The 25,151-nt window shown below is 38.6% G+C and overlaps 2 protein-coding genes and 1 non-coding gene across 5 annotated transcripts in view; all 3 read left to right on the top strand.

The window, feature by feature from the left end:
* MOB1B (MOB kinase activator 1B) overlaps window positions 1–14,985 on the top strand; it is a 66,224-nt gene extending 51,239 nt beyond the window's left edge. For both annotated transcript variants that reach the window (XM_010594149.3, XM_064285724.1), the window contains exons 4-6: window positions 5,841–5,974; window positions 8,675–8,838; window positions 12,035–14,985. In XM_010594149.3, coding sequence (XP_010592451.1) covers window positions 5,841–5,974; window positions 8,675–8,838; window positions 12,035–12,112 — 376 coding nt within the window. In that variant the 3' untranslated portion in view covers window positions 12,113–14,985. The remainder of the gene's footprint in view (window positions 1–5,840; window positions 5,975–8,674; window positions 8,839–12,034) is intronic.
* Window positions 14,986–22,175: 7,190 nt separating this feature from the next.
* On the top strand, window positions 22,176–22,280 carry LOC111751734 (U6 spliceosomal RNA). Its single transcript, XR_002786824.1, has one exon. It is a non-coding gene; the product is annotated as a U6 spliceosomal RNA (small nuclear RNA).
* Window positions 22,281–24,349: 2,069 nt separating this feature from the next.
* DCK (deoxycytidine kinase) overlaps window positions 24,350–25,151 on the top strand; it is a 29,927-nt gene continuing 29,125 nt past the window's right edge. For both annotated transcript variants that reach the window (XM_064285723.1, XM_003414161.4), the window contains exon 1: window positions 24,350–24,712. In XM_064285723.1, the coding sequence (XP_064141793.1) occupies window positions 24,622–24,712 (91 nt within the window). In that variant the 5' untranslated portion in view covers window positions 24,350–24,621. The remainder of the gene's footprint in view (window positions 24,713–25,151) is intronic.

Below are 25,151 nucleotides of genomic sequence, written 5' to 3'. Positions count from 1 at the left end.
CATACGCTTACAAGGGAGACCAGTTTATATGACTGTTATTCAAATTTACATATTGAGTTGGGCGAATCTGCTGCAAAAGACCTCTTTAAAGTGTTGAAAAGCAAGGACATCATTTTGAGGACTAAAGTGTGCCTGATCCAGGCCATGGTATTTTCAACTGCCTCATATGCACGCAAAAGCTGGACGATAAGAAAGACTGAAGAACTGACGCCTTTAAATTATGGTGCTGGCAAAGAATACTGAATAATATCATGGACTGCCAAAAGAACGAATAAATCTGTCTTGGAAGAAGTACAGCCAGAATACTTCTTAGAAGCAAGGATGGTGAGACATCATCTCCGATACTTTGGGCATGATAATAGGAAGGACCAGTCCCTGGAGAAGAATATCATGCTTGGTAAAGTGGAGGGTCAGCAAAAACGAGGAAGACACTCAATGAGATGGATCGATACAGTGGCTGCAACAGTGGGCTCAAGCATAGCAAGGATTGTGAGCACAGCACAGGATCGGGCAGTGTTTTGTTCTGTTGTACATGGGGTCACGATGAGTCAGAACCAAACACCTAACAACACCACCTAACAACAACAGGCTACAAACACCATTCACATTTCATCAGCTGCCACCCTCAACAGTGTCTCGGTTTTTCCTTTCTGTTTCAGAATCCTGTCTAGGATGTGTATTGCAATTATTTGTCATATTCTTTCAGGTACCTTCAACCTGGAATAGTTCCCAAGTCTTTACGTGTATTGGCTTCTGTGCAGGAAAGAGTTAACATAGCCGACCTGACTTCTCTCTCTCTGGAAATCCATTCTTGCAAGGTTGGCCCTCGGATTTCAGAAGGGCTCCCACCACCCTAACTGATAAGAGTGGCTTACCCTGCCTAAACTGTGCAAATTATATGGTTTATGATGAACACCTGCTTTCCTTCTGGGAGTCTGGAATTTTGGTAGGTTCCAGGCAGAGGGTGCCTCCAGTAAAAACCCTGGACACTGAGTCTCTAATGAGCTTCCCTGGTAGATGACATTTCACATGTGTTGTCACAACTCACTGCCGGAGGAATTAAGGACATCCTGTGCTACTCCACTAGGAGGGGACTTTGGAAGCTTACACCTGGTTTCCTCTGGACTTTTCCCTTTGCTGATTTTGCTTTGTATCCTTTCACTATAATAAATTATAGCCATGAGTACTGCTATGTCTGAGTCCTGTGAACCCTCTTAGAAATCATCGAACCTGGTAATATCTTCGGGAAACCTGACCCAGCCTTACATTTTCTCGGAGGACCCTCATCTTGGGTGACTTTGATGTTACGTTGTGGCTACACGCAGGCTATACATTTGGCAGAAACGCCACAGAAATGGTACTCTGCCTTTCTCAGTGGATCACACCAGGAGGCACATAATGTTGACCGATGACATCACTGGTTATGTTAACCCTGATTACCTTGTCATGTTGGTGACTTCAACCTGGAACAGTTTCTTAGTCTTCACTTAAATTTCTTCACCTTAAATTCATCAGTTTTCCCTTTGTAATTGAACTAATATATATTTTTGGAGGTATTCTGAGATTACACCAGTATCCTGTTTCTATGAACTAACGAAACTGTGCCACTTAAAATGTTGCCCTGACTCCTTCCCCTACAGAAACTTCTAAATAGCTGGTCCAGGAAGAATTTACCTAATTCTTCAGAAGTAACGACCATAGGATCTATATATTATAAAAACAAAAAATTGATGAATGAAATAGAATAATCACAGGTGAAGGACATTTACCAGAAAAACATTGCCATTGAATAAAAGAAATTTTGTTCAGATAGAATGCCACTGACTGAATTTATTGTCAAACGCATGAAGAGCTCATAGGAGAGGAATAAGAACTAATGAAAGGCATAGCGATACCATATAAGGAGGTAAAACATAAGCTGGCAGTTCTCAGGAAAGGTGTTTAAGAGAAATAAGGCCACATGAGAAAAGGCACAAAGGTAGCCCTTTTTTCTTACATTTTTACTCAGAGACACTGGTGTCTCCTAGTTTCGTCAAAGGTAGAGTGCGCATTTCTTTTTCCTATTGCTGTTTTGGGATGATTTCTTAGAGGAAAAGGGAGCATTTTAAAATGAAATCCTCTTTTGGTACTTTTTAGTTCTTACTAGTATTACTGGTGTTTATCACATGTGAAAATAGCTGTTTTTAATTTTGCAATTTATATGGTTAGTTATGCATTTAGAAATTAAATAGCACCTGTCTGCTAAGAAAGCAAGTTCCTTAGGCTTCCAGAGCTGTTTGTCTCTCTGCGTGTGTGTGTGTGTGTGTGTGTGTGTGTGTGTGTGTGTGTAACCTTAACTAAAGCTACTTATAAAAATAGCTGGTTTAAATACAATGTTTCCAGGAATAGGCATGGATTTTTTTCCTTCTCTTCTCTCCTTCTGTCCCTTCATTTTAGAGTCTTGACTTTGGTCTGTCATTTCTGCTATGAAGATATAATCATGTTTGTGGTTTGCCATCTTTACCAGTAGATGCAGGATTGCACCAAGGAGAGGCATTTGGGAATAGCTTATTGAGTGATGACTCATAAGCCTTTGGTTTCTGTTACTATTTATTATCATTATTAGTAAAGAAATGATGAGTATTTTGGCATTTGCAGTTTAAAAGTTCATACCTTATTGACAAATAAATTTTAAAGAGAGTGGCCTGTCTGTCGTAGAATAAAAAAATAGGTGGGGAAAAACAGTTACAAAATAAATGAAGCCATCTTAGGTATAAACATGGCAAAAGAAAAAAGATCAGAGAATTCATAGTTATAAACTCTCGAAGTATAAGCTATATACAGTTTTATTTTTCAAAAAGCCTTAGGATACTGAAAGTTGATAAATTTTTTTGAAAGCTTCAGGATATTGTTATGTAAAAGCAAGAAAATGATTCTTTGGTTTACTGTGTCTCCTTTTGATCTTTGCATTAAAAAAATGAATATGGAACACCTGAAGATCATGAGAAAATCATTAACAAGATAAAACGTGATTTGTGAGGGAAAAGTAATGATGTTAAGGTATCTTAACATGGGTGAGTTCCTGTTTTCAGTGAAGAATAATGATGGCAAGTCCTTCATTTATAGTCTCTATCTCCAAGGGGATCAAACAAGAAGAAATAAGCTTAAATCGAAGTAGGACTTCAGTTTTACCTTTTGACTTGCAAAGTGATTTAACACTGGATCAGGATACCAGCAAGTTATTTGGGAAATAAGTGAACTTGACAATCATCCCAGTTGTGCAGAGTTGGCAGTAGAATAGCTACCAGAATATTTATTTAGGCATATCTTATTTGGGATTATTGTTCTCAGGTGTAAGTGGCTACGCTTGAGTAGAAAGCATCTTCATATATCCAACGTTGAGAGAATTTTTATCTTTTAAGATACCCCATAGTATTTTTCCATGATATATTCTGTAATCTCTTTTGCTAGGCTTACTGACCTATCATTCAGTCAGTCTAAAATTTGAACCAGGTTAGAAAAACACAATTGATTCAAAGAAAGAAGCTAAGTTGTAGAAGTAAACTTTTGGGAAACTAAAAAATTAAATGGTAGTTCAGTTTAGAGATTTCCATACTTTGGCATTTTAGCTGTTTGCATATTCCTTTCCTTAAGACTCAGATACCATGCGTATGTTTGTGTGTGTGTGAGTGCAAATGTGTGACTTTTAGTAGGGTTATCATATTAGAATTTTTACGTGTTCATTTACAAATCTCTCTTCTGCATTAGTCCATTCTCTATTGTGTTAGTCTATCGAGGGTAGGAAAAATGCCTTTGATTTTTGTATTCTTTTTTCTTGATACAGTATCTCTTTCATAGTAGGTACACATTAAATGTTTATTTAACTAGTGGATGGTGTTCTGTTAATACCCAAAACCTATAGGCATCTTTATTTGGTTACCAATTTTCTTTAAAGATATATTTAGCTCCTCAATTAAATGTACTCAAATATTGAGTAATTCCCTTTATTCATCTTACACTGGAGCTTCCTGTCATTCTATTAACTTAAAATTTAAAGTTCCAACATAAAAAGAATTGTACTACATAAGGAGAAATGCTTTTCAAGGAAGAAAAACAACCATTAAGTTCAAATATGGTCCTCATAAAACTGGGACGTAAGCTAGTTTTTCAAATATGGCATTCTATGATTCTAAATGTTGTCTGTAAAGGAAAGCTAAGTGAGAAAATTAAAACATGAGGAGAGCATGTTGTTGTTGTTGGGTGCCATCGAGTTCGTTCAGACTCATAGTGACCCCATGTACGACAGAGAAAACACTGCCCAGTCCTGCACCATCCTCACAGTCGTTGCTGTGCTTGAGCCCATTGATGCAGCCACTGTGTCACTGCATCTTGTTAACGGTCTTTCTCTTTTTTACTGACCATCTGCTTTACCAAGCATGAGGTCCTTCTCCAGGGACTAGTCCCTCCTGATAACATGTCCAAAGCATGTAAGATGAAGTCTCGCCATCCTTGCTTCTAAGGAGCATTCTGGCTATACTTCCAAGACAGATTTGTTCATTCTTCTGGCAGTTCATAGTGTATTTAATATTCTTTGTCAATACCATAATTCAAATGCATCAATTCAGCTTTCACATGCATATGAGGTGATTGAAAATACCATGGACTCAGTTAGGTGCACCTTTGTCTTCAAGGTGACATCTTTGCTTTTTAATACTTTAAAGAGCCCATTGCAGCACATTTGCCCAGTGCAATGTGTCTTTTGATTTCTTGACTGCTGCTTCCATGGGTGTTGATTGTGGATCCAAGTAAAATGAAATCCTTGACAGTGTCAATCTTTTCTCCATTTGTTGCTTATTGGTCCAGTTGTGAGGATTTTTGTTTTCTTTATGTTGAGGTGCAATCCATAGTGAAGGCTGTAGTCTTTGACCTTCATCAGTTAAGTGCTTCAAGTTCTCTTCACTTTCAGCAAGCAAGGTTGTGTCATCTGCTTATCGCAGGATGTTAATGAGTCTTTCTCCAATCCTTATGCAGTGTTCTTCGTATAGCCCAGCTTCTTGGATTATTTGCTCTGCATACAGATTGAATACCTTTGGTGAAAGGATACAACCTTGATGGACAGTTTTCCTGATTTTAAACCATGCATTATTCCCTTGTTCTGTTTGAACAACTGCCTCTTGGTCTATGTACAGGTTCCACATGAGCACAGTTTAGTGTTTTGGAATTTCTGTTCTTCACGATGTTACCCATAATGGATGTTTGCAACTGTTTCTTCTCATTTTGAGTGGTACCATATCAGCAAATGAAGGTCCTGAAAGCCTTATTCCATCCATGTCATTAAGGCCAACTCTACTTTGAGGAGGCAGCTCTTCCCCAGTAGTTTTTTGAGTGCCTTCCAACCTGAGGGGCTCATCTTCTGGCACTGCATCAGACAATGATCCACTGCTATCCATAAAGTTTTTACTGGCCAATTTTTCAGAGGTAGATCATCCTTCTTCCCAGTCTGTCTTAGTCTGGAAGCTTCACTGAAACCTGTTCACCATGGGTGACCCTGCTGGTGTTTGAAATATCAGTGGCATAACTTCCAGCATCACAGAACATGCAGGCCACCACAGGATGACAAACTGTCAGATGAGTGGCAGGACGAGAGCATAGAAACACAAAAAAATGAGTTTGGATCATGATAAATGCAAAATAACTCATTGGCAATTTAAAAGTGCATCTTTATTTGGAAGAACAGATGGCTTAAAACTTCTCTGTGTATACATTCATGTATACACATATATAATATAAAAATATGAGTCATAAATATATACTATAGGTGTATACTAATATTCTGTGTGTTTTTTATCTTTCTAATGCAGGTATGAATATCATTGGGCAGATGGAACAAACATTAAGAAGCCTATTAAGTGCTCTGCACCAAAGTATATTGATTACTTGATGACTTGGGTTCAGGACCAGTTGGATGATGAGACGTTATTTCCATCAAAAATTGGTATAATTGTTTTGTACTATTGGGATCCATTATGTTTTATCAAATTTTATGTGTTTCTAGAATTGTTGTGCTCCCCACCCCAACCCCACTCCTGGTTCCAGTTGGAGAGGTTCTGTAGGGCTGTGTCTATATTATGTAGTTCCCAAGAAAAGGCACAAAAGTTCTTTTTCCCATTGATAAAATAAGCAAGCTGTCCTGTGGGAGTTGAGCCTCCTCCCCTGTCACATAGCATTTTTAAATGCATATTTTTTGAAAGATAGGTTTATTAGAAAATGATCTACCTTTCCTGACTTAAGATAATCATTTATTTTGTTAAATTTTTGGTGCTGCCCCACGTTAAAATATCATTGATTTTATTTCCAATCAGAGAGGGTTTTTTAAAGAAAATAATTATAGCCATGAAGTTAAGAATAAATTTATTTCCTTACTGATTAAGCCCTTCTGTAGAAGTTCTGTATAGGTTTATTGGCTTTCTGTTCCAGGAGCCATACAGATTACCATAGCTATCAAAAGAATGCCGATTGTATGTATTTACAGATGTGCTTCCTTTTTCATACTAAGTTTAATTATGAACATTATGGTAAACCTCTGTATAATTTTAAACGAGAAAGTCAGTATGTGGAGGTTGGTAACAAAATCTGGCCTGCGCTATGGAAAAAGGAGAGAATGGATATTTGGTAGGCAGATAATAACATCTGCTGCATTCATATCTATTTCCTCTTCAGGGAAAGAGTTTATTTGGCTTGTATCCAACTTTATATATGTGGCAAAGAGGGAGTTTGACTTTATAATCCTCAGAGTTAATCTTACATATTCTGAAATCAAGCTATTGGAGAAGAAAACAAAATCTGAGGGGTTGGCCTGTTAGGGACTAAGTGACTTTTGGTTTTAATATTGGCTTTAAGGGCATACCTTTCAAGAGGAAATCATTCACATGTAGACCATTCCTATGTTCTTACCTTGTCAAACCTCTTACAATTCTATGTTCTGCCGCCTTCTTTTAAAAAAATTAAGAGCTTGCTCTTCTAATGATTAAAAAAAAACCTTTTTGACTACATTTTATGCTTTTCGTATTTGAAAGAAAGGTGTGGTGGAGGAGAAAGCAATGTATGTAGTTGCTGTTATTATGGCTGTTTTAAATTAAACACATTTACTGAATGCTTTACCCACTTTGGAGCCTTTGTCAGAAAAGGGTCTTTTTTTTTTTAGGATTGAGGGACTTATATACTTCATAGTGGTTTTGGATGAGTACTCTTATCTTTTTATCTTCCACAATGTATATATTTTTAACTTTTTATCTTTATTTATAAATTTAACTCAATCTCAGGCTTACATGAAATTTGCAAGGATTGTACAAAGAATTCCTGTATATCCACCGCCCAGGTTCTTCACTTGTAAACATTTTACCACATTTCCTTTATCTTCTCTGGCTCTCACACACACATACGTACACATACTTCCAGTTTTTTCTGAGACGTTTAAGTTTCATACATGATGCCTCTTCACATGTAAATACTTCAATGTATATTTCCTTAGAAAATCATAGCACAGCTGTCAAAATCAGGAAATTAACACTGGTATAATACTACTGTCTAATCTACAAATCTTATTCAGATTTTTCACATTCTCCCAATGTCTCTTACAGCAAAAGAAAATCTTTAGTTTTCATTTTCATTCACATGTCATGTCTCTGCCCTTCTTTAATCTGGAATATGAGTACTTCAGTCTTTTTTGGTCTTTGATATTTTTGAAGAGTACAGGTCCATTATTTTGTACAATGTCCCTTCATTTTGGTTTCCTTGTGACCTGTAATATTTTTTAAATGAACAGTAGGCTGTGTGGTAACTTTGAACCCAGTAATACCAGTATTTGGAGTCTCTGGGTGGTGCAAATGGTTAATGTGCTTGACTGCTAACAAAAACCTTCTGAAAGGTTGGATGTTTCCAAGTCCACCCAGAGGCATCTTGGAAGAAAGACCTGGCAATCTACTTCTGAAAAATAAGCCATTGGAAACCCTATGGAGCATGGTTCTACTCTGACATACGTGGGTCACCATGAGTTTAAATCAACTTGATGGTGGAAAAAAATATGTGCCAGTGTTTGACGTGTGTTTTGCCAATCTGGGTCATTTAGCCATTTTAACAAAGGATATGGGATTTTTTCTTTTTCTAGTTTGTTTAGTGCTATAGATGTGCTCTAATTCAGAAAACGAGCCCAGTTGAGCAGAGACTGTAATTTCAGGACAAATGTAGATCTGGAGTAGTAATGGAATAATTTCCATAGTAAAAGTATAAAAATATGTTGCAAGCATTTTAAATATAACTAAACATGGTTTATGCATTGTGTTCAGCAAGTATTTGCATTCACACTTGATGTTAAGAAATCTGACGATTTGAGCATGAGTTTTAGTTCCACTACTACCTTAAGCATTTATCAGTTTCTTTTTTTGTAAAGTGGTGGTTTATGTTAGAAGCATAAAGGGCTGTAGTGAAGACTAGTTCTTATTCCGTAGACACTGATTCATGATACTTTGAGAACTTCTAAAAGGTACATTGGGTACATAAAGTTATAACTTCATAAATAGTTCCTCTTTTCATCTTTGTCTTTGTAATTTATGTTGCCAATTGCTGACAAGCTCATATTACCCTGTTTTCGTTTCTTTTTGTATTTAATAGAGGGGGTTGTTTATCTATTTACTAGGTGTTCCGTTCCCGAAGAATTTCATGTCTGTGGCAAAAACTATACTCAAACGCCTCTTTAGGGTGTATGCTCACATTTATCATCAACATTTTGATCCTGTGATCCAACTTCAGGAGGAAGCGCATCTCAATACATCTTTCAAGCACTTTATTTTTTTTGTCCAGGTGAGTTGGATTAGGAGGTCTTTGGCGCTTAGTGTAAGCATTTGTCCATAGAGTCCTAAGGTGAATGATGTGTCCATGCTGTCAGGATAGAATTTGCCATCTCTCCTTCTAGTCTGCATCCTCCCCTATACCTGCCATGATGATAAGGACTTGGCCTTTTGTTTCTGAATTCCATTAGTCTCCAAACACCTGGCATACAAGTCTAAAGTGGATCTGAGAGGTCGTGCTTTGGATTTGCTTCAGTTTATAGGCCATAGTGGAAGGGCTGAATAGGGAACCTGGCAGTTTGGCAGGTCTCTTGAGAGCTTTCTAGCACTCCTCCAGCTCCCCTCAGCCCCTACTATAACATACTCTTTGCCGTCACGTTGATTCCGACCCTATAGGACAGAGTAGAACTGCCCCATGGGGTTTCTAAGGAGCAGCTGGTGGATTTGAGCTGCCGACCTTTTGGTTAGCAGCCAAGCTCCTAACCACTGTGCCACTAGGGCTCCTCTATCATATAGCCTTGGTCTTTTTTTAGCTGACTCTGACCTGGAAATGGGCTTTGAATATCACACCTTTTATTCCTTCTTTTTAAAACCACACTCTGAATAACTTTTCAGCTATGGGGTACCCATCATATCTGTAGAAAAAAGAAATGTCCAAAGGAGTAATTCTATTCCAGAGATCCATTAGTCTTTGATCTGACTTCCTAGCTGATCTCCCATTTCTTCTGTCTTGTTTATCCTCATTGAAACTGGCCTTAACAGTTGGAGACTAGGAGGTGGGGGATATTCCCATCCTGCTATAATAACTAAAGCAGCAGCAAGCAGGGGTGAAAAAGAGGTGGAAATGAATGAGCTAACACCAGCGTGTTTTTTTTTTTTTTTTTGATGGAGGTGGAGAGGGGAGAGTTCCAAGACTTAAGTTTGTGTTGTTTTTGTATATCTGTGGGCATATATTTATAAATTCTCCCCTACCCCACTTAAAAAAAAAAATCTATTTTCTGTCTGTACACTTTCTCAGATGGAAGGCATTTTATGTCTCGATTTCACTTACATAAAAATATTTTAGGAGGTGGTAACTTGCCAAAACTATTGCTTTTGACAGTTACTTTAGTAGGATATCCCATTTATAGACACTAAACCAAAAAAACAAACCCATTGCCATCAAGTTGATTTCAACTCATAGTGACCCTATAGGACAGAGTAGAACTGCCCCACAGGGTTTCCAAGGAGAGCCTGGTGGATTCTAACTGCCGACCCCTTGGTTAGCAGCTGTAGCTCTTAACCACTAACCACCAGGGTTTCTGTATAGACACTGTGTATCACTTCTCCATTATTTGCTAAGAAAGAATACAGTCTACATTAAGATCATACAGTAAGGTAAAACTAACAGCTGGGTAGGAGAATATCCTCTCCGAAACCACCAAAACCTGAACTTTAGCAGTCATATTTTGTCTCGATCAAAGCACAGATGCAGACATTAGACTACTGCAGATACTGTTTACACATCTGATCCTATTTATATCCCAGGACACTGAACTGTTTAAAGGCAGGTCCATTAGTTATACAGAATCACACTTTGATTGGGCAAGAGGGGCTCTGCCTTGGGCTCCATAATTTAGAGGATCCTGTTCTGGCCCTTCTCCAGTTGCACCTTCCCCCATAGCGTGAGGAACTCTCAGGGCCAAGGCATACCTACCCAGAGCCCTTCCGGTGCATGCTTGGGTACCCGAGATAGCGGAATTCCTTGTCCACATGTTCCTAAATCCACATTCAGGGTCTTCACAGATTTTTCTTCTTGGGTCCCTTCTCTTGAGGGGAGGTCACCTTTGTACATCTGCTAGTATGTATACCTATAGGTGTGAGGGATAGCCAAGTGACAGCTCTTTTTGAGGGGGGGTATAGCCATTGCTTAAATGTGCTAGCCAGGATGTCCACATGCATGTGAGGCCCCTTGAGGTGCAGGATGGAGCTGGGGGTTGAAAGAGCTGGGAGGTGTGATGAAGGCCAGGGACTGGGGGCTGGCTCTCACCATGTCACTGCTTTTCAGTGCAGAAACCTGAGGAGCCTGAGAATTCTAAATTTGAATCTGCTTTCCTGGTCATTATGAAAGTATATTTGTCAAATTAGGAGGCTAGATGTATTTAACACTTATTAGCTTAATGTATAATTTAAATATTTAATCATATCCATTTTTGTTCTTGGCCTGCTATTAAATGTCCCCTAATGTTTGTTCCCAAAATGTTTGTTCCCAATACTAGTGTAGTGCTTGCCACACACTGGATGCTAATAAATGAATGAAATTGGCAACTGAGAATGCCCACACCATAGCAGAATATCAAAAGATAAGAACTATATAGACAGTCTCTAGGTATTGGCATTGTAATTTATAGTTCAGGGGAAATCTATTCAGAATTGAGCTTCAGAATGACAGAGGTGAAACTTCTGAAGAAGCCTGAATTAAATCAAGGTTTTCTTCCTGGAGCTTTGTTGTTAGTTGTGGTCGAGTCCAACTCATGGTAACCCCATGTACTACAGAGTAGAACTGCTCCATAGGGTTTTCATGGCTGTAATCTTTATGGTAGATCACTAGGCCTTTTCTTCCACAGTACAGCTGGATGGGTTTGAACCATCAGCCTTTAGGTTAGCAGTCAAGTGCAAACTGTTTGTGCCACCTAGGGACCTTAGAGAATTGCAGTCTATTATTCATGTCATTTTCATGCTACATAAATTTCAGATATATTAGTTGATAGCCTTTTACCCTTCATATAATGCTGAAGTTTGCCTGTTTTTTTTTTTTTTTTTTGCCCCTACTTGGCTGACTATACTTAAATGATGCCCAGGTTATTCCTTATAAAGTAACTTAGTGGTGGGGGCAGCAGCAGCACCAGCAGCAGCAGTGACTACTGCTAGTGAGTGTTTACTTTCTGCCAGGCATTATATGAGATGGTAAGCACACAATATCACATTTAGTCCTCACAATAATGTCATAAGATAGGTGGATTTATCCTAATGTTACAGATGAAAAGACAGCATGAAGAGTGGTTAAGCGATTTGCTTAATGACACAGAGCAAGTGAGTGGGGAAAAAAAATCAAATCGACTTTTATTTACTTCAAAAGCTAATTGTCTTCCAAATGTTAACAGAAGTCTGCTTTGGAATGCTATGCAAATAATACGTTTTGCTATTTTTTCTACTTTTTTCCTGCATAGGAATTCAACCTTATTGATAGAAGAGAACTTGCACCACTCCAAGAACTGATTGAAAAACTCACCTCAAAGGACAGATAAAAGGATGCAGAGCTGTGCAAATTGTTCTCACATGGAGCTGTGTAGAATAGATCTTTTAATCTGGGTTGTTTTTGTGTTAGGTTTGAAGGTCTTGTTTGGGTTCCTTTTTCTTTATTCTGAATAAATGAAATCATATTCTATTGCTAGAGGCAACCAAGAACCATTGATAGGGATAAATTTTGTCTTAGTGGTATCTTTTTTGACTTAGTTTTGTTTACTTGAGTTTTTTTTTTTTTTTTAAATATTGTGTGTTGACAGAAAGTACTTAGTGGTTGAACTGCTGATGGATGGGGTTCTGTGTTGTATAAATTGTGGCCAATTTATGAAGTCCTAAAAAGACTTACGTTTTTAAGTGCCTTGGCAGGCTCACTTCTGAGGTGCAAAGCACAGACAACTGAACAGGGCTGAAAACAATATTAGAATTACTACCCAGGGCACTTACTGATGCATGTTTTAAAGTATCTATAAGCCATAGTTAACCTAAATTGGTGATCTCCAGCTTTTACATTGAAGAATCACAATTTATAAAGGTGTGCATGTAGAACATAAAAAAGTAATATTTCCTAATTATTTTTGATAGTGATGGTAATATATTCTCCTCTACAAATGCTTAAAGTTCTACAAGCAGGTATTTTTCCATCTCTTGATATCTGTGATATTGAAACTTGAGGATGTTGGGATGCAATACTGCATTTTAGCTCCTTTCTACACATTAACTGCACTGTAGGTGTAAAAAATTCAGGTTATATATAGGATTGCCATCTTCGGAGGTGATGCTGAACTGTGAGGTTTCTTAGCAATTGCCAAATGAGCCATAAGTCTAAAGAATCCCCTTCTACTCTAAAGAGGAGAGAATAGGAGCATGTGTTTGGTTGGGACAATTAGTTTGTATGGGGAGGGGATAAAGGGTAGGATTGAATATGGGGAGTCACGTTCACGAACGTCCTGTCTTAAAACCCTTGAATAGAATGGCATGAAGATTTTAATCAATTACTTATAAACAAAGTCTTAAAAGTCTTCCTTTTAGGAATCAACTTCCATGAGAAGTTAAAAATAAATTATTAATTTTTAGGTTGTTGTTGTTACTTGTTGAGTTGTGATTCCAACTCACAGTGACCCCATGTGTGCATAGTATAACTGCTCCATAGGGTTTTTAAGGCTGTGACCTTTTGGAAGCAGATCACCAGGCCTGTTCTCCAGGCCTGTCTTCCAGGCCTGGTTCGAACCACCAAACTTTGGGCTACTAATTGAGTCCTCAACCTTTTGCGCTACCCAGCCTAACCATTAAAAATGGAATTTAAGGACAGTTTGGGGACATCAATCACTTTTCAGCATATCCATTCAGTGAATGGAGCTGGTGTTTGCCTATCATTTTAAAATGATGCACTACATAGTTTGTTTACTATAGAGCTGATTTGAAGCATTTTGACTTCTGATCGTTTCATTGGGAAAGGAAGTCTTTTTTCTTTGCAGTGATATCAAACAATGATAAGCTAATTCAGTATTTATTAACTTTTAAATTTTATTTGCCATGACTTTGTAGTGAATTATCTCCCCAGTAACAAGTCCAGAAATTTAGTTTTCAAAATATTAACATTTTCACTTCAGTTTTAATTGTCATTTCTGATAAATCTGCTTCCTTCAATTAGAAATATTGACCTTTTTCTTTGTAGAATAGAAATGTGTGCTATAAAATTGTGTAGCAATGATATGATTTAATGCCATTACAATTATGATCACTAGGAACTGCCTTTTTCTCCATTTCATTTCTAGCAATACAACATTAAGTACCACCAGTAAAAAGTAACAGGGGAACCCTGACAAAGGCAGACATATTGGTAATGCTTATTTATAAATTGCAGAGAGAGCTAGCTGATTTCTTTAGAACAGATCTCTTAGTATCCATATAGGTGGTATCAACCACTCCAGGTTGATTAAGAAACAAATTTGAAGTCAAGTGATTTTGGGTCCTATTTATATAGGAAAATAAAACACATGAATACTCAGATTGTCTTCCATATTGCATTTGACTTCATATTAACCTAGTAACATAGGGGTTGCAATAGCCAAGTATAGACAGAACAGTGAAAGAAACTGTTCTTGCTCTTGTAAGGCTTATACAATAGTACACTGTAAAAATGGAAAAATGTTTCTGTAAATAAATATTTAGAAGTAGGTCTTACTTTCCCACTGTATGTAGACAGGTGTTTGTTTTCACCGTGCTAGAATCTCAGGTGCCTGCCTCTGAGTATTCCTTTCATCAGAGCTATTGGGAGTTAAGGAGATATGTGTGTGTATATGGTAACAGAGTATAGACATTCTCAGCAGGGAGGGGCCTGGCATTGTACATGGTGTTACATGGCTCCATGAAGGCAAACACTGAGACCATATGAGAAAAAACAATCAGTTGCTTTGATCTGGATGTCTCCCGTGGGAAATACTAAGATTCCCTGTATAAAATAAAGATCAAAGCTTTGTTTTGCAGCAGAGCTTGCTTATAAATGTCTATTGGATTCTCTTCAGATCTCCTTATTTAAGTAGCCAAGATAATTATTTCTCCCCTTTTCTTTATACAGAGGATATAAAGTAGAAGTCGTTTTTTTCATCCTTTGATAAAAGCATCCTATAAAAAATAAAGTAGTAAGTTAGCACAAAATTACCGTCACTCACAATGCTTTGGTTAAATGTTGATAGGAAGCAAGCTTCGGGAACTAACTTTAAATGATGGAGTACCGGCAGTGTAGAGAAATTAAAAACAGGACGAGTGAAAATCTTTTAGTTAGCAGTAGATGGTGCTACTGGCTTTCATTTGCCAACTTGATCATTCTGTTCCCCAAGGCATTAAAAAAAAAAAAAATTAGACTGCACTAAAACAGTAAGCATGTGTTAGCCGATAGAGATCTTGAAGGTCAGTTTACCTTAAATGCAAATAGATGGCTCTCTTAACTACCTTCCCTCTGTCATTTGTAAATCTAAATGGTCAGCATAAAATGGATTACGTAGAAGATGGATTGAGTATCTCAGACTGAGTTACTGCCTGGCTTATCAGAAAAGTACTACAATTTCTTATATTCAAGAAATAGAAATGATGTGGATATTTATATTTTACATAATCATCAGACTCCATTTTATCAACTATTTGCATTTTCCTTAAGGGAAAATAGCAAAATGACAGACTTCTTTTATACCTTTGTCTGTTCCCTCTCTGAGAGAGGTTATGATAACCACTGAATGATAGAATATCTGAGATACAATTATCAAGTTGTTAAGACTTTCTTTTAAAATAAATACATCATACCTTAAATATCCAAATGAGAGTTGATCTTCACATTTGTTCCCTTGGGGGCACTGCTTATTTCTGCTCTGGGGCAGAAGTAAAATGCTTTTAGAGTCGACTGATGACTATGCAAGAAAGTCAGTTTTATCATTTTAGTTACACCAAATTTTTTTTGCCCGATTAAGATGACCTATCCACTAGGTCAGCTCTAATGACTTGGCTGTGTTATAAAAACTAAGCCATTAGGACAGTTCAATAGAATGTTCCACAGGCTCTGAAATTGCAAAAGAGAGTGTTTTGAGCATTGGTAGCATCACTGAATAAGGGAATAGTTTCCTGTTCCTACCTTAAAGTGGATAATATTTGGATGTATAGGTTACACTTCAAAAAAAAAAAAAAGCAGTATTACCTTACAGTTGAATATAATTTTAAAAAATCAAGGTCTTTCTCTAGAACTTTTCTATTTTTATTCCTTTGGCTAAAAACTTTGGAATTCTCTCTTGAGTATTATAGTTTCGACTGAGGGGACAGATTGGAAAAATGAAGATCCAATATTTAAGATAGTAGTTTAAAGAAACAACATCCTTTACCGCCCTCATTTCCCGTGGTTGCTTTTAAAGATCTTTTTGTTCAAATGAACCATTAGACTTTAATAAAAGACTGGAGATCTTGTACAAAAAAACTTGAATATATTTTATATATTATGTGGAATTTTAAGCCTACATATCACAGATAAAATATGTAGAGCTGTATATCCATTTCATATATCATTCATTAGCTTTAAATTTTTGAATGTCTTTTGAAAAGATGTGGGACCAGAAGTATATTTGTAATTTGAAAATGTGACTGCGTAGGAAGCTTAATCTTATTTTGAAACTTAACTTGGATATTAAGAATATATCAACTCTTAGAAACACTGTTCTAGATCTATACTTTTAGGACCATGCCTAAAATAATTTAAATATCAGAGTTTTGTCATAATGTTAAAATTTACCATAGGAATCACTGTTGTTCAGCAATTTAATTATATAAAAAAAACCCAGTTATGGTAAATGTTTAGATGTAAAGCTATCTCAAGCTTTAATGGAAAAGTTTTAGATGTAACAAAAATTCTGACTGCAGATGATCTGAATTTTTTACAGCTTTCCTAATTAAGCTAATCACAGAGAAGGAGTCAGTAAAGATTTTAATCTTAAGTGTGATGCCACAGATTTGAATTTTAGAAAAGCCATTCTAGCAGCCTTGTGGGAGATGGATTAGAAGGGTGTGAAAACTCAAAGTTGAACAAGTGAGGGTCTACTGTAATATCTGAAAAGAGAGACAGAGTGACACCTGTGAGAGCTGGAACTAGACAGGATGGCCTCGTTTATCCAGGTCTTGCAAGTTTTCACCTTTGACAGGGTGCAGTCTTACTGCTTTTCTATCACTTTAGTGGAAAATACTTGAGTTTTCCTTCTCTGACAGTTTTCTACATTACACAGGTTACAGCTTTCATAGGTTTTACTGTATAAAACTGCTCCATGTCTGTCACTGGTAGCTGTAGCTGTACTGATACTTAAACTTTGACAAAAGAAAAAATACAGATTAAAATTTTGAGTACCCTCAGTTTTACAAGTGTGATGCAAGTTTCTTTTTCTCCATATAGTACTATATAATAGAAAACAGTGGACTACAGTTCTCAAAGAGTAAAGTCACTGACCTTTCCAGCTGTTCTTTACCTATCACCTCCTCCCTGGAGGTAAATTGCTTTCTTTTTGGCTGTTGACTTTCCATATCTGCCCATTCCTTCCCTCCTCCCCTGTGAAAACAAAATAGGTTGATCATGCCAGTCTTCAATGTCAGTGATTCTGAAGTACTGGCAGTACATAAGTTTCATTCGGAAGATGCAGCCTACAAAAGCATTTTTGGCTTGTTTTGACACTGCTTTTTAAAAATTGGGTCACTGAAGCTGTTAGTGATAATTTTTGTTAATATTTATCTTTCATATATTTTTAATGATAAACTCTTACTGGTAGGTGTTTCTTACAGGTTCTCACACTTTTTCATTTTTATGGTTTCTGAAATTCTTAATTGTGCAGGTTGTAAAATAGTGCATTTTCATTTTAAGAGCACTTCTCATATTCTTCAGAGGTGACTATTTTTAGGGGAAATAATTTTTGCAGCCACTAAATTGTATTTGTTATTTTTGTACATGCCTAACTAGGGTGGTGAGGGCACTAGTCTTGTAGGGAACACTCTTCTGTTTCAACTTTTCCTATATATTTTAGCTGTTACTTAAAATTACCACTAGGAGCAATGTCACAAATCTAGGTTGAGAGAGAATACAATAAATATTATGACACTTAGAAAGGCTGAATAGGAGTGATTTCAGAGGACAAAAACAGAAGAATATTGCCAGCGCCATGACTAAGGCGTAAGGGCAGCATTCATACTGTGCAAGTGTTGAAAAGAATGCAGGAAGATGGGGATCCTGCTCTCATGGAGACAGTTTCTCTTTATGTTAAAGTAGCTGGAAGGGGGAAAAACAGTCTAAAATATGAACTACAACATGGGACGCTCTACTGTAAGCTAACTGTGCCAAGATTTCTCAAATTGTAGGTATTATGGATTAAAGTTTAACCATTTCATTTTTAGAGGGGATACTGAATGTCAAAAATCTGTAATATGTTTTATTTGAGAAATGTAAATAATGTATACAGACTTGTATGTGATGGGATGGGAAATATTTAAAGTCTAGGTTTTTGTTTTTAAAGAAGAAACTGAATGATGTTTATAAGAAAAAAATAATAAATAGTTATGTTTGGCCACAAACCGACTTTGTATTACTGTTTATTTTTGCTATAGAATGCCTACACTGAACACATTCCTAGAGAAGCATGGAAGGTATATGGAATATGTTGAGCATTTAAAATGCACTAGGCATTTTTTTCCTGTAGTGTTAACAACAATCTTGGAAGTTAGTATCCCACTGTTTTATACACTAGAAAACTATAGCTCAGAGATTGAACAAATGACTGATTGGGACTAGGATTTAAGCCCAAGTGTGCCTGACTTTGAAGCCAGTGGGTTTTTTTGTTGTTACCAGTGTGTGCTTTTTAAATACATACTAATATCATGAGAACAGTTAGCAAAATAATGAATTAATATTGTTGACCTTTCTATCAAGCTAAGGTATCTAATATTTTGTCTTGAATATAGACCATTAAAGAGTATCAATAAGCAGTGTTGGAGATTACAAGCTGATACCAAATCTTTAAAAGGAAATGTGTATTTTAGAGTATTCTCAGAGTAGTATTTAAAAGTATGTGTACAGGCATTTGTGTTTGGACCTTCAGATTATATCAATAGTAGTAGCCCATAGTTACTCAATGTCAATAGTTGGTATTTGAGGACAAGACTAGGAGTAGAAACACGCTGCCGTGGATTATGTCTGCATGCTTTAAAAACACCTTGTTATTCTGCAAATACTATATTTACAAAGCATCTACTGTGTGTAAAGAATTACATATATACACACGCAGTAAAATTAACTTTGTATTTTGATAGGCTCATTTACCTCTGTTGTACTAAATTTAAACTGTTAATTCCTCACTATATAACGTTGTCTGGAATGAGGCATTTTACCAACATAAAGGTTTTAAGTAATTATTCCTTTAACGCTTAAACAACAAATGATGCTGGGGCAACTGGCTGTCCACATGCAAAAGAATGATATTGGATCCCCACTTCACCCCATATACAAAAAATAGCTCAAAATGGATCAAAGATTTAAATGTAAGAGCTAAAAGTATAAAACTCTTAAAGAAGAAAACATAGGCATAAATCTTCAGGATCTGAGTTAGGCAATGATTTAAGATACTACAACAAAAGCATGAGCAACAAAAAAAATAAAGTGAACTTCATCAAAATTAAAAACTTTTGTGCATCAAAGAACACTTAAGAAGGTGAAAAGGCAACCTATAGAAGAAAATATCTGCAAATCATGTATTTGATAAGGGTCTAATATGCAGAATATATAAACAACTATAAAGACAATTAAAAATAGGCAAGGATTTAAATAGACATTTCTCAAAAAAAGATATTACAAATGGCCAATAAGCAATTCAAAGATGCTCAACATCATTAGTTATTAGGAAACTGCAAATCAAAACCTCAGTGAGATACCACTTCCCACCCACTTTGATTGAATGGCTAAAACAAAAAAGTGGAAAATGACGAGCATTGACGAGGATGTGGAGAAACTGGAACCCTCATACACTGCTGGTAAGAATGTAAAATGATGCATTCACTGTGGAAAACAGTTTGGAGGTTTCACAAAAAGTTAAACATACTATTACTGCGATGTGATGAATTATTTAGTATGGCTTTTCTCACCATGGTCTTGTAACTCCCACCCACCCAGGTGACTGGGCAGGGATGTGCAAAAAAGGTAACTGTGGCTCACCAAGGGGATTGGTCAGTTTTGCCTTAAAAGACAGCCAATTCCAGAGCAGAAGGAGGAGCCCACCACCACCAAGAACAGCCAGGAGCTGGCACTCCTTTGGACCTGGGATCCCTGCACTGAGAAGGGGGGGAGGGGGTGAAAGGGAGAGAGCTGTAACCCCAAAGACCTGAGAAGCAGTGGCAGGAGAGACCCAGCAGGAGAGGTGCAGAAGGCTTCCCGGCCCACAGAAAGAGAAAGGTGAGTGCCTTTGGGCACAGGCGTAGGGCCAAGGAGAGGCGTGCCCGCCAGCAAAGCTAAGAAGAGGCTGTCCTGATGGAAGAACTGTCCTGAGTGTTCTTGAGCCTGAATTGTACCTGTTGCTTCCGTAATAAACCCCATAATCATAAGTATGGTTTTTGAGTTCTTTGTGGCCATTGCAATGAATTATCAAATACAGCAGAGAAGTATAGAGTGCTGTGGGAGGGAACAAAACCAAACCAAATCCATTACCGTGAAGTTGATTCAAAATTGGTAAAGATGGCGGAGAGAGGAGGCTTGTCTGGCCTCTGCCTCACAGCAATCAACATTGGGCTGTTGATCTTGATTCTCCTTCCCCATTATGAAGTGAAAGGAGGTCAGACACTGCCCCCAAACTGTTTTTACAATTACCATGTATGACCCAGCAATTCCCACTCCTAGGAATATGCCCAATAGAACTGAAAACATGTACACAAAATAGTATACATGAATGTTCACAAGCATTACTTAAAACAGCCCAAAAGGGGAAAACAACCCAAATGCCCATCAACTGATGAATGGATAAATAACCTGGCAGGAACAGCTTTGTTTGCAGTCTTGGTGGTGCAGTGGTTAAGACCTCAGGCTGCTAACCAAAAGGTCAGTGGTTTGAATCCACCAGCTGCTGCTTGCAAACCCTATGCGGCAGTTCCACTCTATCCTATAGGGTCGCTATGAGTTGGAATTGACAGCAACAGGATTGGTTTGGTTTTCACATGTCCATACAATAGAATAAATATTATTCAGTCATAAAAAGGATGAACCTTGAAAACCTTATGCTAAGCGAAAGAAGGCAGACACAAAAGGCCATATATTATACAATTCCATTTATATGAAATGTCCAGAATGGGCAAATCCATAAAGATGGAAAGTAAATTACTGATTGCCAGGGACTGAGGAGAGGGAGGAAGGGGGACTGACTGCTAATAGGTACAGGGTTTCTTTTGGGGTGATGAAAATGTTCTATCCCACCTGTATAACTTTGTGAATATCCTAAAAAAAAACCTTGAATTGTATACATTAAAATTAATTTTATGCTTGTAAAGTATATCTTAAAAAAAGAAATGAGTACTGATATACGCTATAACTTGGATGCACCTTGAAATAATCATGGTAAATGAAAGAATCTAAACACAAAAGGCCACATATTGTTATGATTCCATTATATGAAATGCCCAGAATAGGCAAATCCATAGATAGAAAGTAGATTAGTGGTTGCCAGGGGCTGGGGGTGGGGGGCAGGGGACAGTGACTACTAATGGGTATGGAATTTCTTTTTGGGGTAAGGAAAATGTTTTGGAATTAGCAGTGGTGACAGTTACACAACTTTGTAAATGTACTAAAATCCACTAAATTGTATTACTTTAAAAGAGTGAATTTTATGGTATGTGAATTAAACCTCAATTTTTAAAATATTAAAGAAAAATCCTTACTATGAAAATAAGTAGCCTCCAATTAATGCTCTTCACCAGTTCAGGAAATTAGTTTATTTCATCAATTCATTCACTCTCGCATTTGTTCATTTAGCTAGCATATTCTGGCCACCTACTATGTGCCAGACACTTTTCTAAGCCCTGGGACCCAGGACTGAACAAGAAAGACATGGTCCCTATTCTCATGGGGGAAGAGGAGGATAACAAAGAGGACGTAGAAGAAGAAAAAAATAAAGCCAATAAGAAACTACTGGGTGGTGATAACAGTGATATGATATAAGGCACTACATTAGATTGGGTAGTCAGAGAAGTGTCCCCAACGCCAGAAAGACAAGAAGCAATCCATTTGTAGATATAGGGAAAAGTGAAGAGCATATACAACTACTGCAAAAGCAACTTTTTCAGGAGTAGGGGGGAAAAAAGGTTAACTGTGGCTATGGCGTCATGAATGATGGCAACAGTAGTATGAGAAGAAATTAGAAAAGCTAGCAGAACCACACTAGCTAAGACTTTAAAGCCTAAAGCAAGGGATTTAGATTATCATTTTAAGTGTAAATGGGAAGGCAGTGGAGGTGTTTTAAGGAAAAACAGTAGTAGTGACATGATTTAGGGCTAAAAAAAAAAAAAGACCATGTGCTTGCTTCGGCAGCACATGTACTAAGATTGTAATGATACAGAGAAGATTAGCATGGCCCCTGAACAAGGATGGCACATAAATTTGTGAAAAAACATTTTTATAACATGGCTGTACCTTGACAGCATAATGCTAAGTGAAATAAGTCAAGCATAAAAGGACAAATATCATATAATCTCTCTTTTATAAGATGACAAGGATATATACAGACAGACCAATGTGCATTTGTGGTCACCAGGGAGAGGAAGGGAGAGGGGAAAATATGCTTTAGATGGTAGAGAGTTGTTATTTTTGGTGATGGAAAAAGTGGCACTGAAGGTGGATGTAGTCAGCACAGCACAACCATGGGCACAGCACAAGCAAAGTAAAAACCAGTGTTTGAGCACATATGGCTGGGTATAGGCATACTGGTACATGGGTGGATACAAAAACCCAGTGCTGCAGTGAGAAAAGATAGAAGTATCCATACCAAAAAAAAAAAAAAACCAAACCCATTGCCGTTGAGTCTATTTCGACTCATAGTGACCCTACAGGACAGACTTGAACTGCCCCATAGTTATTAGGATCTATAAAAAAAAAAAAAAAATTAGGATCTATAGGTACGTATAAATACAATAATGTGGGTGCAGGCACACATATTCACTGAAGACACAAATATGAATACTTCTCAAACATAACCAAACACCTTCCAAGATTGGTTTTCTGGGTTTGAAAGCTCAGGACCATAGTCTCATGGGACAACTCAGTCAACTGGCGTAACAGTTCACAAAAAATCTTGATCTGCATCCTAGTGAAGAGAGTAGAGTCTGGTGTCTTAAAAGCTTGTGAGTGGCCATCTAAGACACAACTACGGGTCTCTACAAAAAAAAAAACCAGGCAGGAGCAAAACAATAAGAAGGTAACCAAAAGCTCAGAAAAGAAGTATGTCTACAGGAGTCACAACCTCATCTACTTGAGACCAGAAAAACTAGGTGGTGGTTGGCTGTCACCACTGACCATTCTGACCAGGGTCACAATAGATGGTTGTGGACAGAACGAGAGAAAAACGTGGAGCAGAACTCAAATTCTAAAAAAAAAAAAAGCCAGAGAAACTAGAACAGTAGCGAATCCCTGGAGACTATCGCCCTGAGACACTCTAAACCTAGAACCAATCCCTGATATCACCTCTCAACAAGATAGCAGAGTGACACACAAAATAAAGGATATTTTCTGCAAGAGTGATGCTCTACATAAAAACCATCTGCATTAAACCAAAAAGAAGCCCTGGTGGGACAGTGGTTAAGCACACACCTGCTAACTGAAAGGTCGACAGTTGGAACTCACCAACAGCTCTGTGGGAGAAAGATGTGTTAGTTTGCTTCCATAAAGATTACAGCCTTGGAAACCCTATGGGGCAGTTCAACTCTTACGGGTCGCTAAGAGTTGGAATCGACCCCAGGGAAACAGGTTTGGTTTTTGTTTTTTGGATGAGTCTTCTGGCATAGTACATGGCAAACTACTAGGCACTCAAATTCAGCATTTGTGAACTATGTGTTGTCATGGGCTGGGCATACAAAGTTCATTAAGTCATAGTCATGGTGAACAGAATCTTACTTGGTGTGTTAACTTCTACACAGCACAGACACGCATCCAAATCAAATGGAGAAGATCAGGAAAGGCTTCTTGGAGATGGCGTCTTACTACCTAAATTCTCTTCCGAGTTCCACTTACTGACCTTGAGATTTTGAACAAGTAGCCTCTTAGGGCCTGTTTCCTCACTGGTAAAATGTGGGCCAATGGGATCTCCGTCACCGTATTGCTAGTTAATTCCCGAAAAGCGCTGTAAGAGCATAACACATTTCCGGAGGTTCGAGCTGCCCAGCGGCACTGTGCCTGATAGTGTTCCTCCAGACTCCCAAAGTGGGGTCATCTATTTAATTTTCTACCAAACGGTGCCTCTCTGGCGAGTTAAAAAATGTGAAGTCCAAACAATTCTGCCCAGACCATCCTGATCAAGCCGCACTGGCGACGCCATTCTCCGAAACCCAGCCCACAACACGCCCGCCCTTCGGCGCCTTCCTGCGACCCAGGAAGAGGCGTGCCGCCGCGCGTGCGGCCCCTCCCGACTCTCTTGTGACTCGACGTACGGGGACGCGCACGCTGGGGCCCGCGCTGGAGGAGGTGAAGGGTAAGGGGCCGAAGGAGGCATCCCTGGTTCTGGGGAGGGGAGGGCGTGGCTTCTCCGCTGGGCGGGTGTCCGCCCCGCAGGCCCCTCCCCGTGGGCAGCTGTCTCCGCGCGCCAAAATCAAACCCCGAGGTCCGCGGGCCAGGGAGCCAGTGAGCATTTTGGCTGCAGGCGGTAAATCAGCCTAAGCCCGGAGGCAGCGCGAGCCCCGGGGCACGCACCTGCCGCTACCGCCCAGGCCTCCCTGCCTACCGCGCTCGGGGCCGCAACAAGACGACAGAATGGCTACCCCGCCCAAGAGAAGCTGTCCATCGCCTGCAACCAGCTCTGAGGGGACCCACATCAAGAAAATCTCCATCGAAGGGAACATCGGTAAGAAGTCCCCGGAAGTGTTGGAGCCAAAGCAGGGAAGTTATGGCGGTTCCGGCTGCTGAAGCGCCGTCTTTACTGCATCTCTCTGTTGCTCCTCTGGGAGGGCGTTCGTCCAAGCCTGGCTGTGTGGACGCAGCCTCGGCTTCCATTCCCGCCGAAAGCACCCTTCCCGCCCGCCCCCGGTTCCCTCCCGTGTTCCAGGCGCTGCGGCGCCCGCCCTGGCGCCAGGTCGAGCGCCGACACCCTTGGGCTTTATGAGGCGCCCCAGGGGCCCGTTTCAGCGTCTCGGTTGGGAACGCGCAAAGGGAAGGTTTTTTTTTTTTTTTTTTTTGCTCAGGTTCCTTGAGGCGTAATTTAAATAAATTAAATTCACATTGTTTAGTTGTACTCCTCTATGAGGTGTATGAGGTATATAAGGTCGTGTATCCGCCACCACAAT

Source organism: Loxodonta africana, chromosome 5, assembly GCF_030014295.1.
Source record: "Loxodonta africana isolate mLoxAfr1 chromosome 5, mLoxAfr1.hap2, whole genome shotgun sequence".
In the NCBI taxonomy this organism is placed as follows: Eukaryota; Metazoa; Chordata; class Mammalia; order Proboscidea; family Elephantidae; genus Loxodonta; species Loxodonta africana.
Note: the sequence above shows the minus strand (reverse complement) of the source record. Positions and strands in the feature narration are given on the sequence as shown.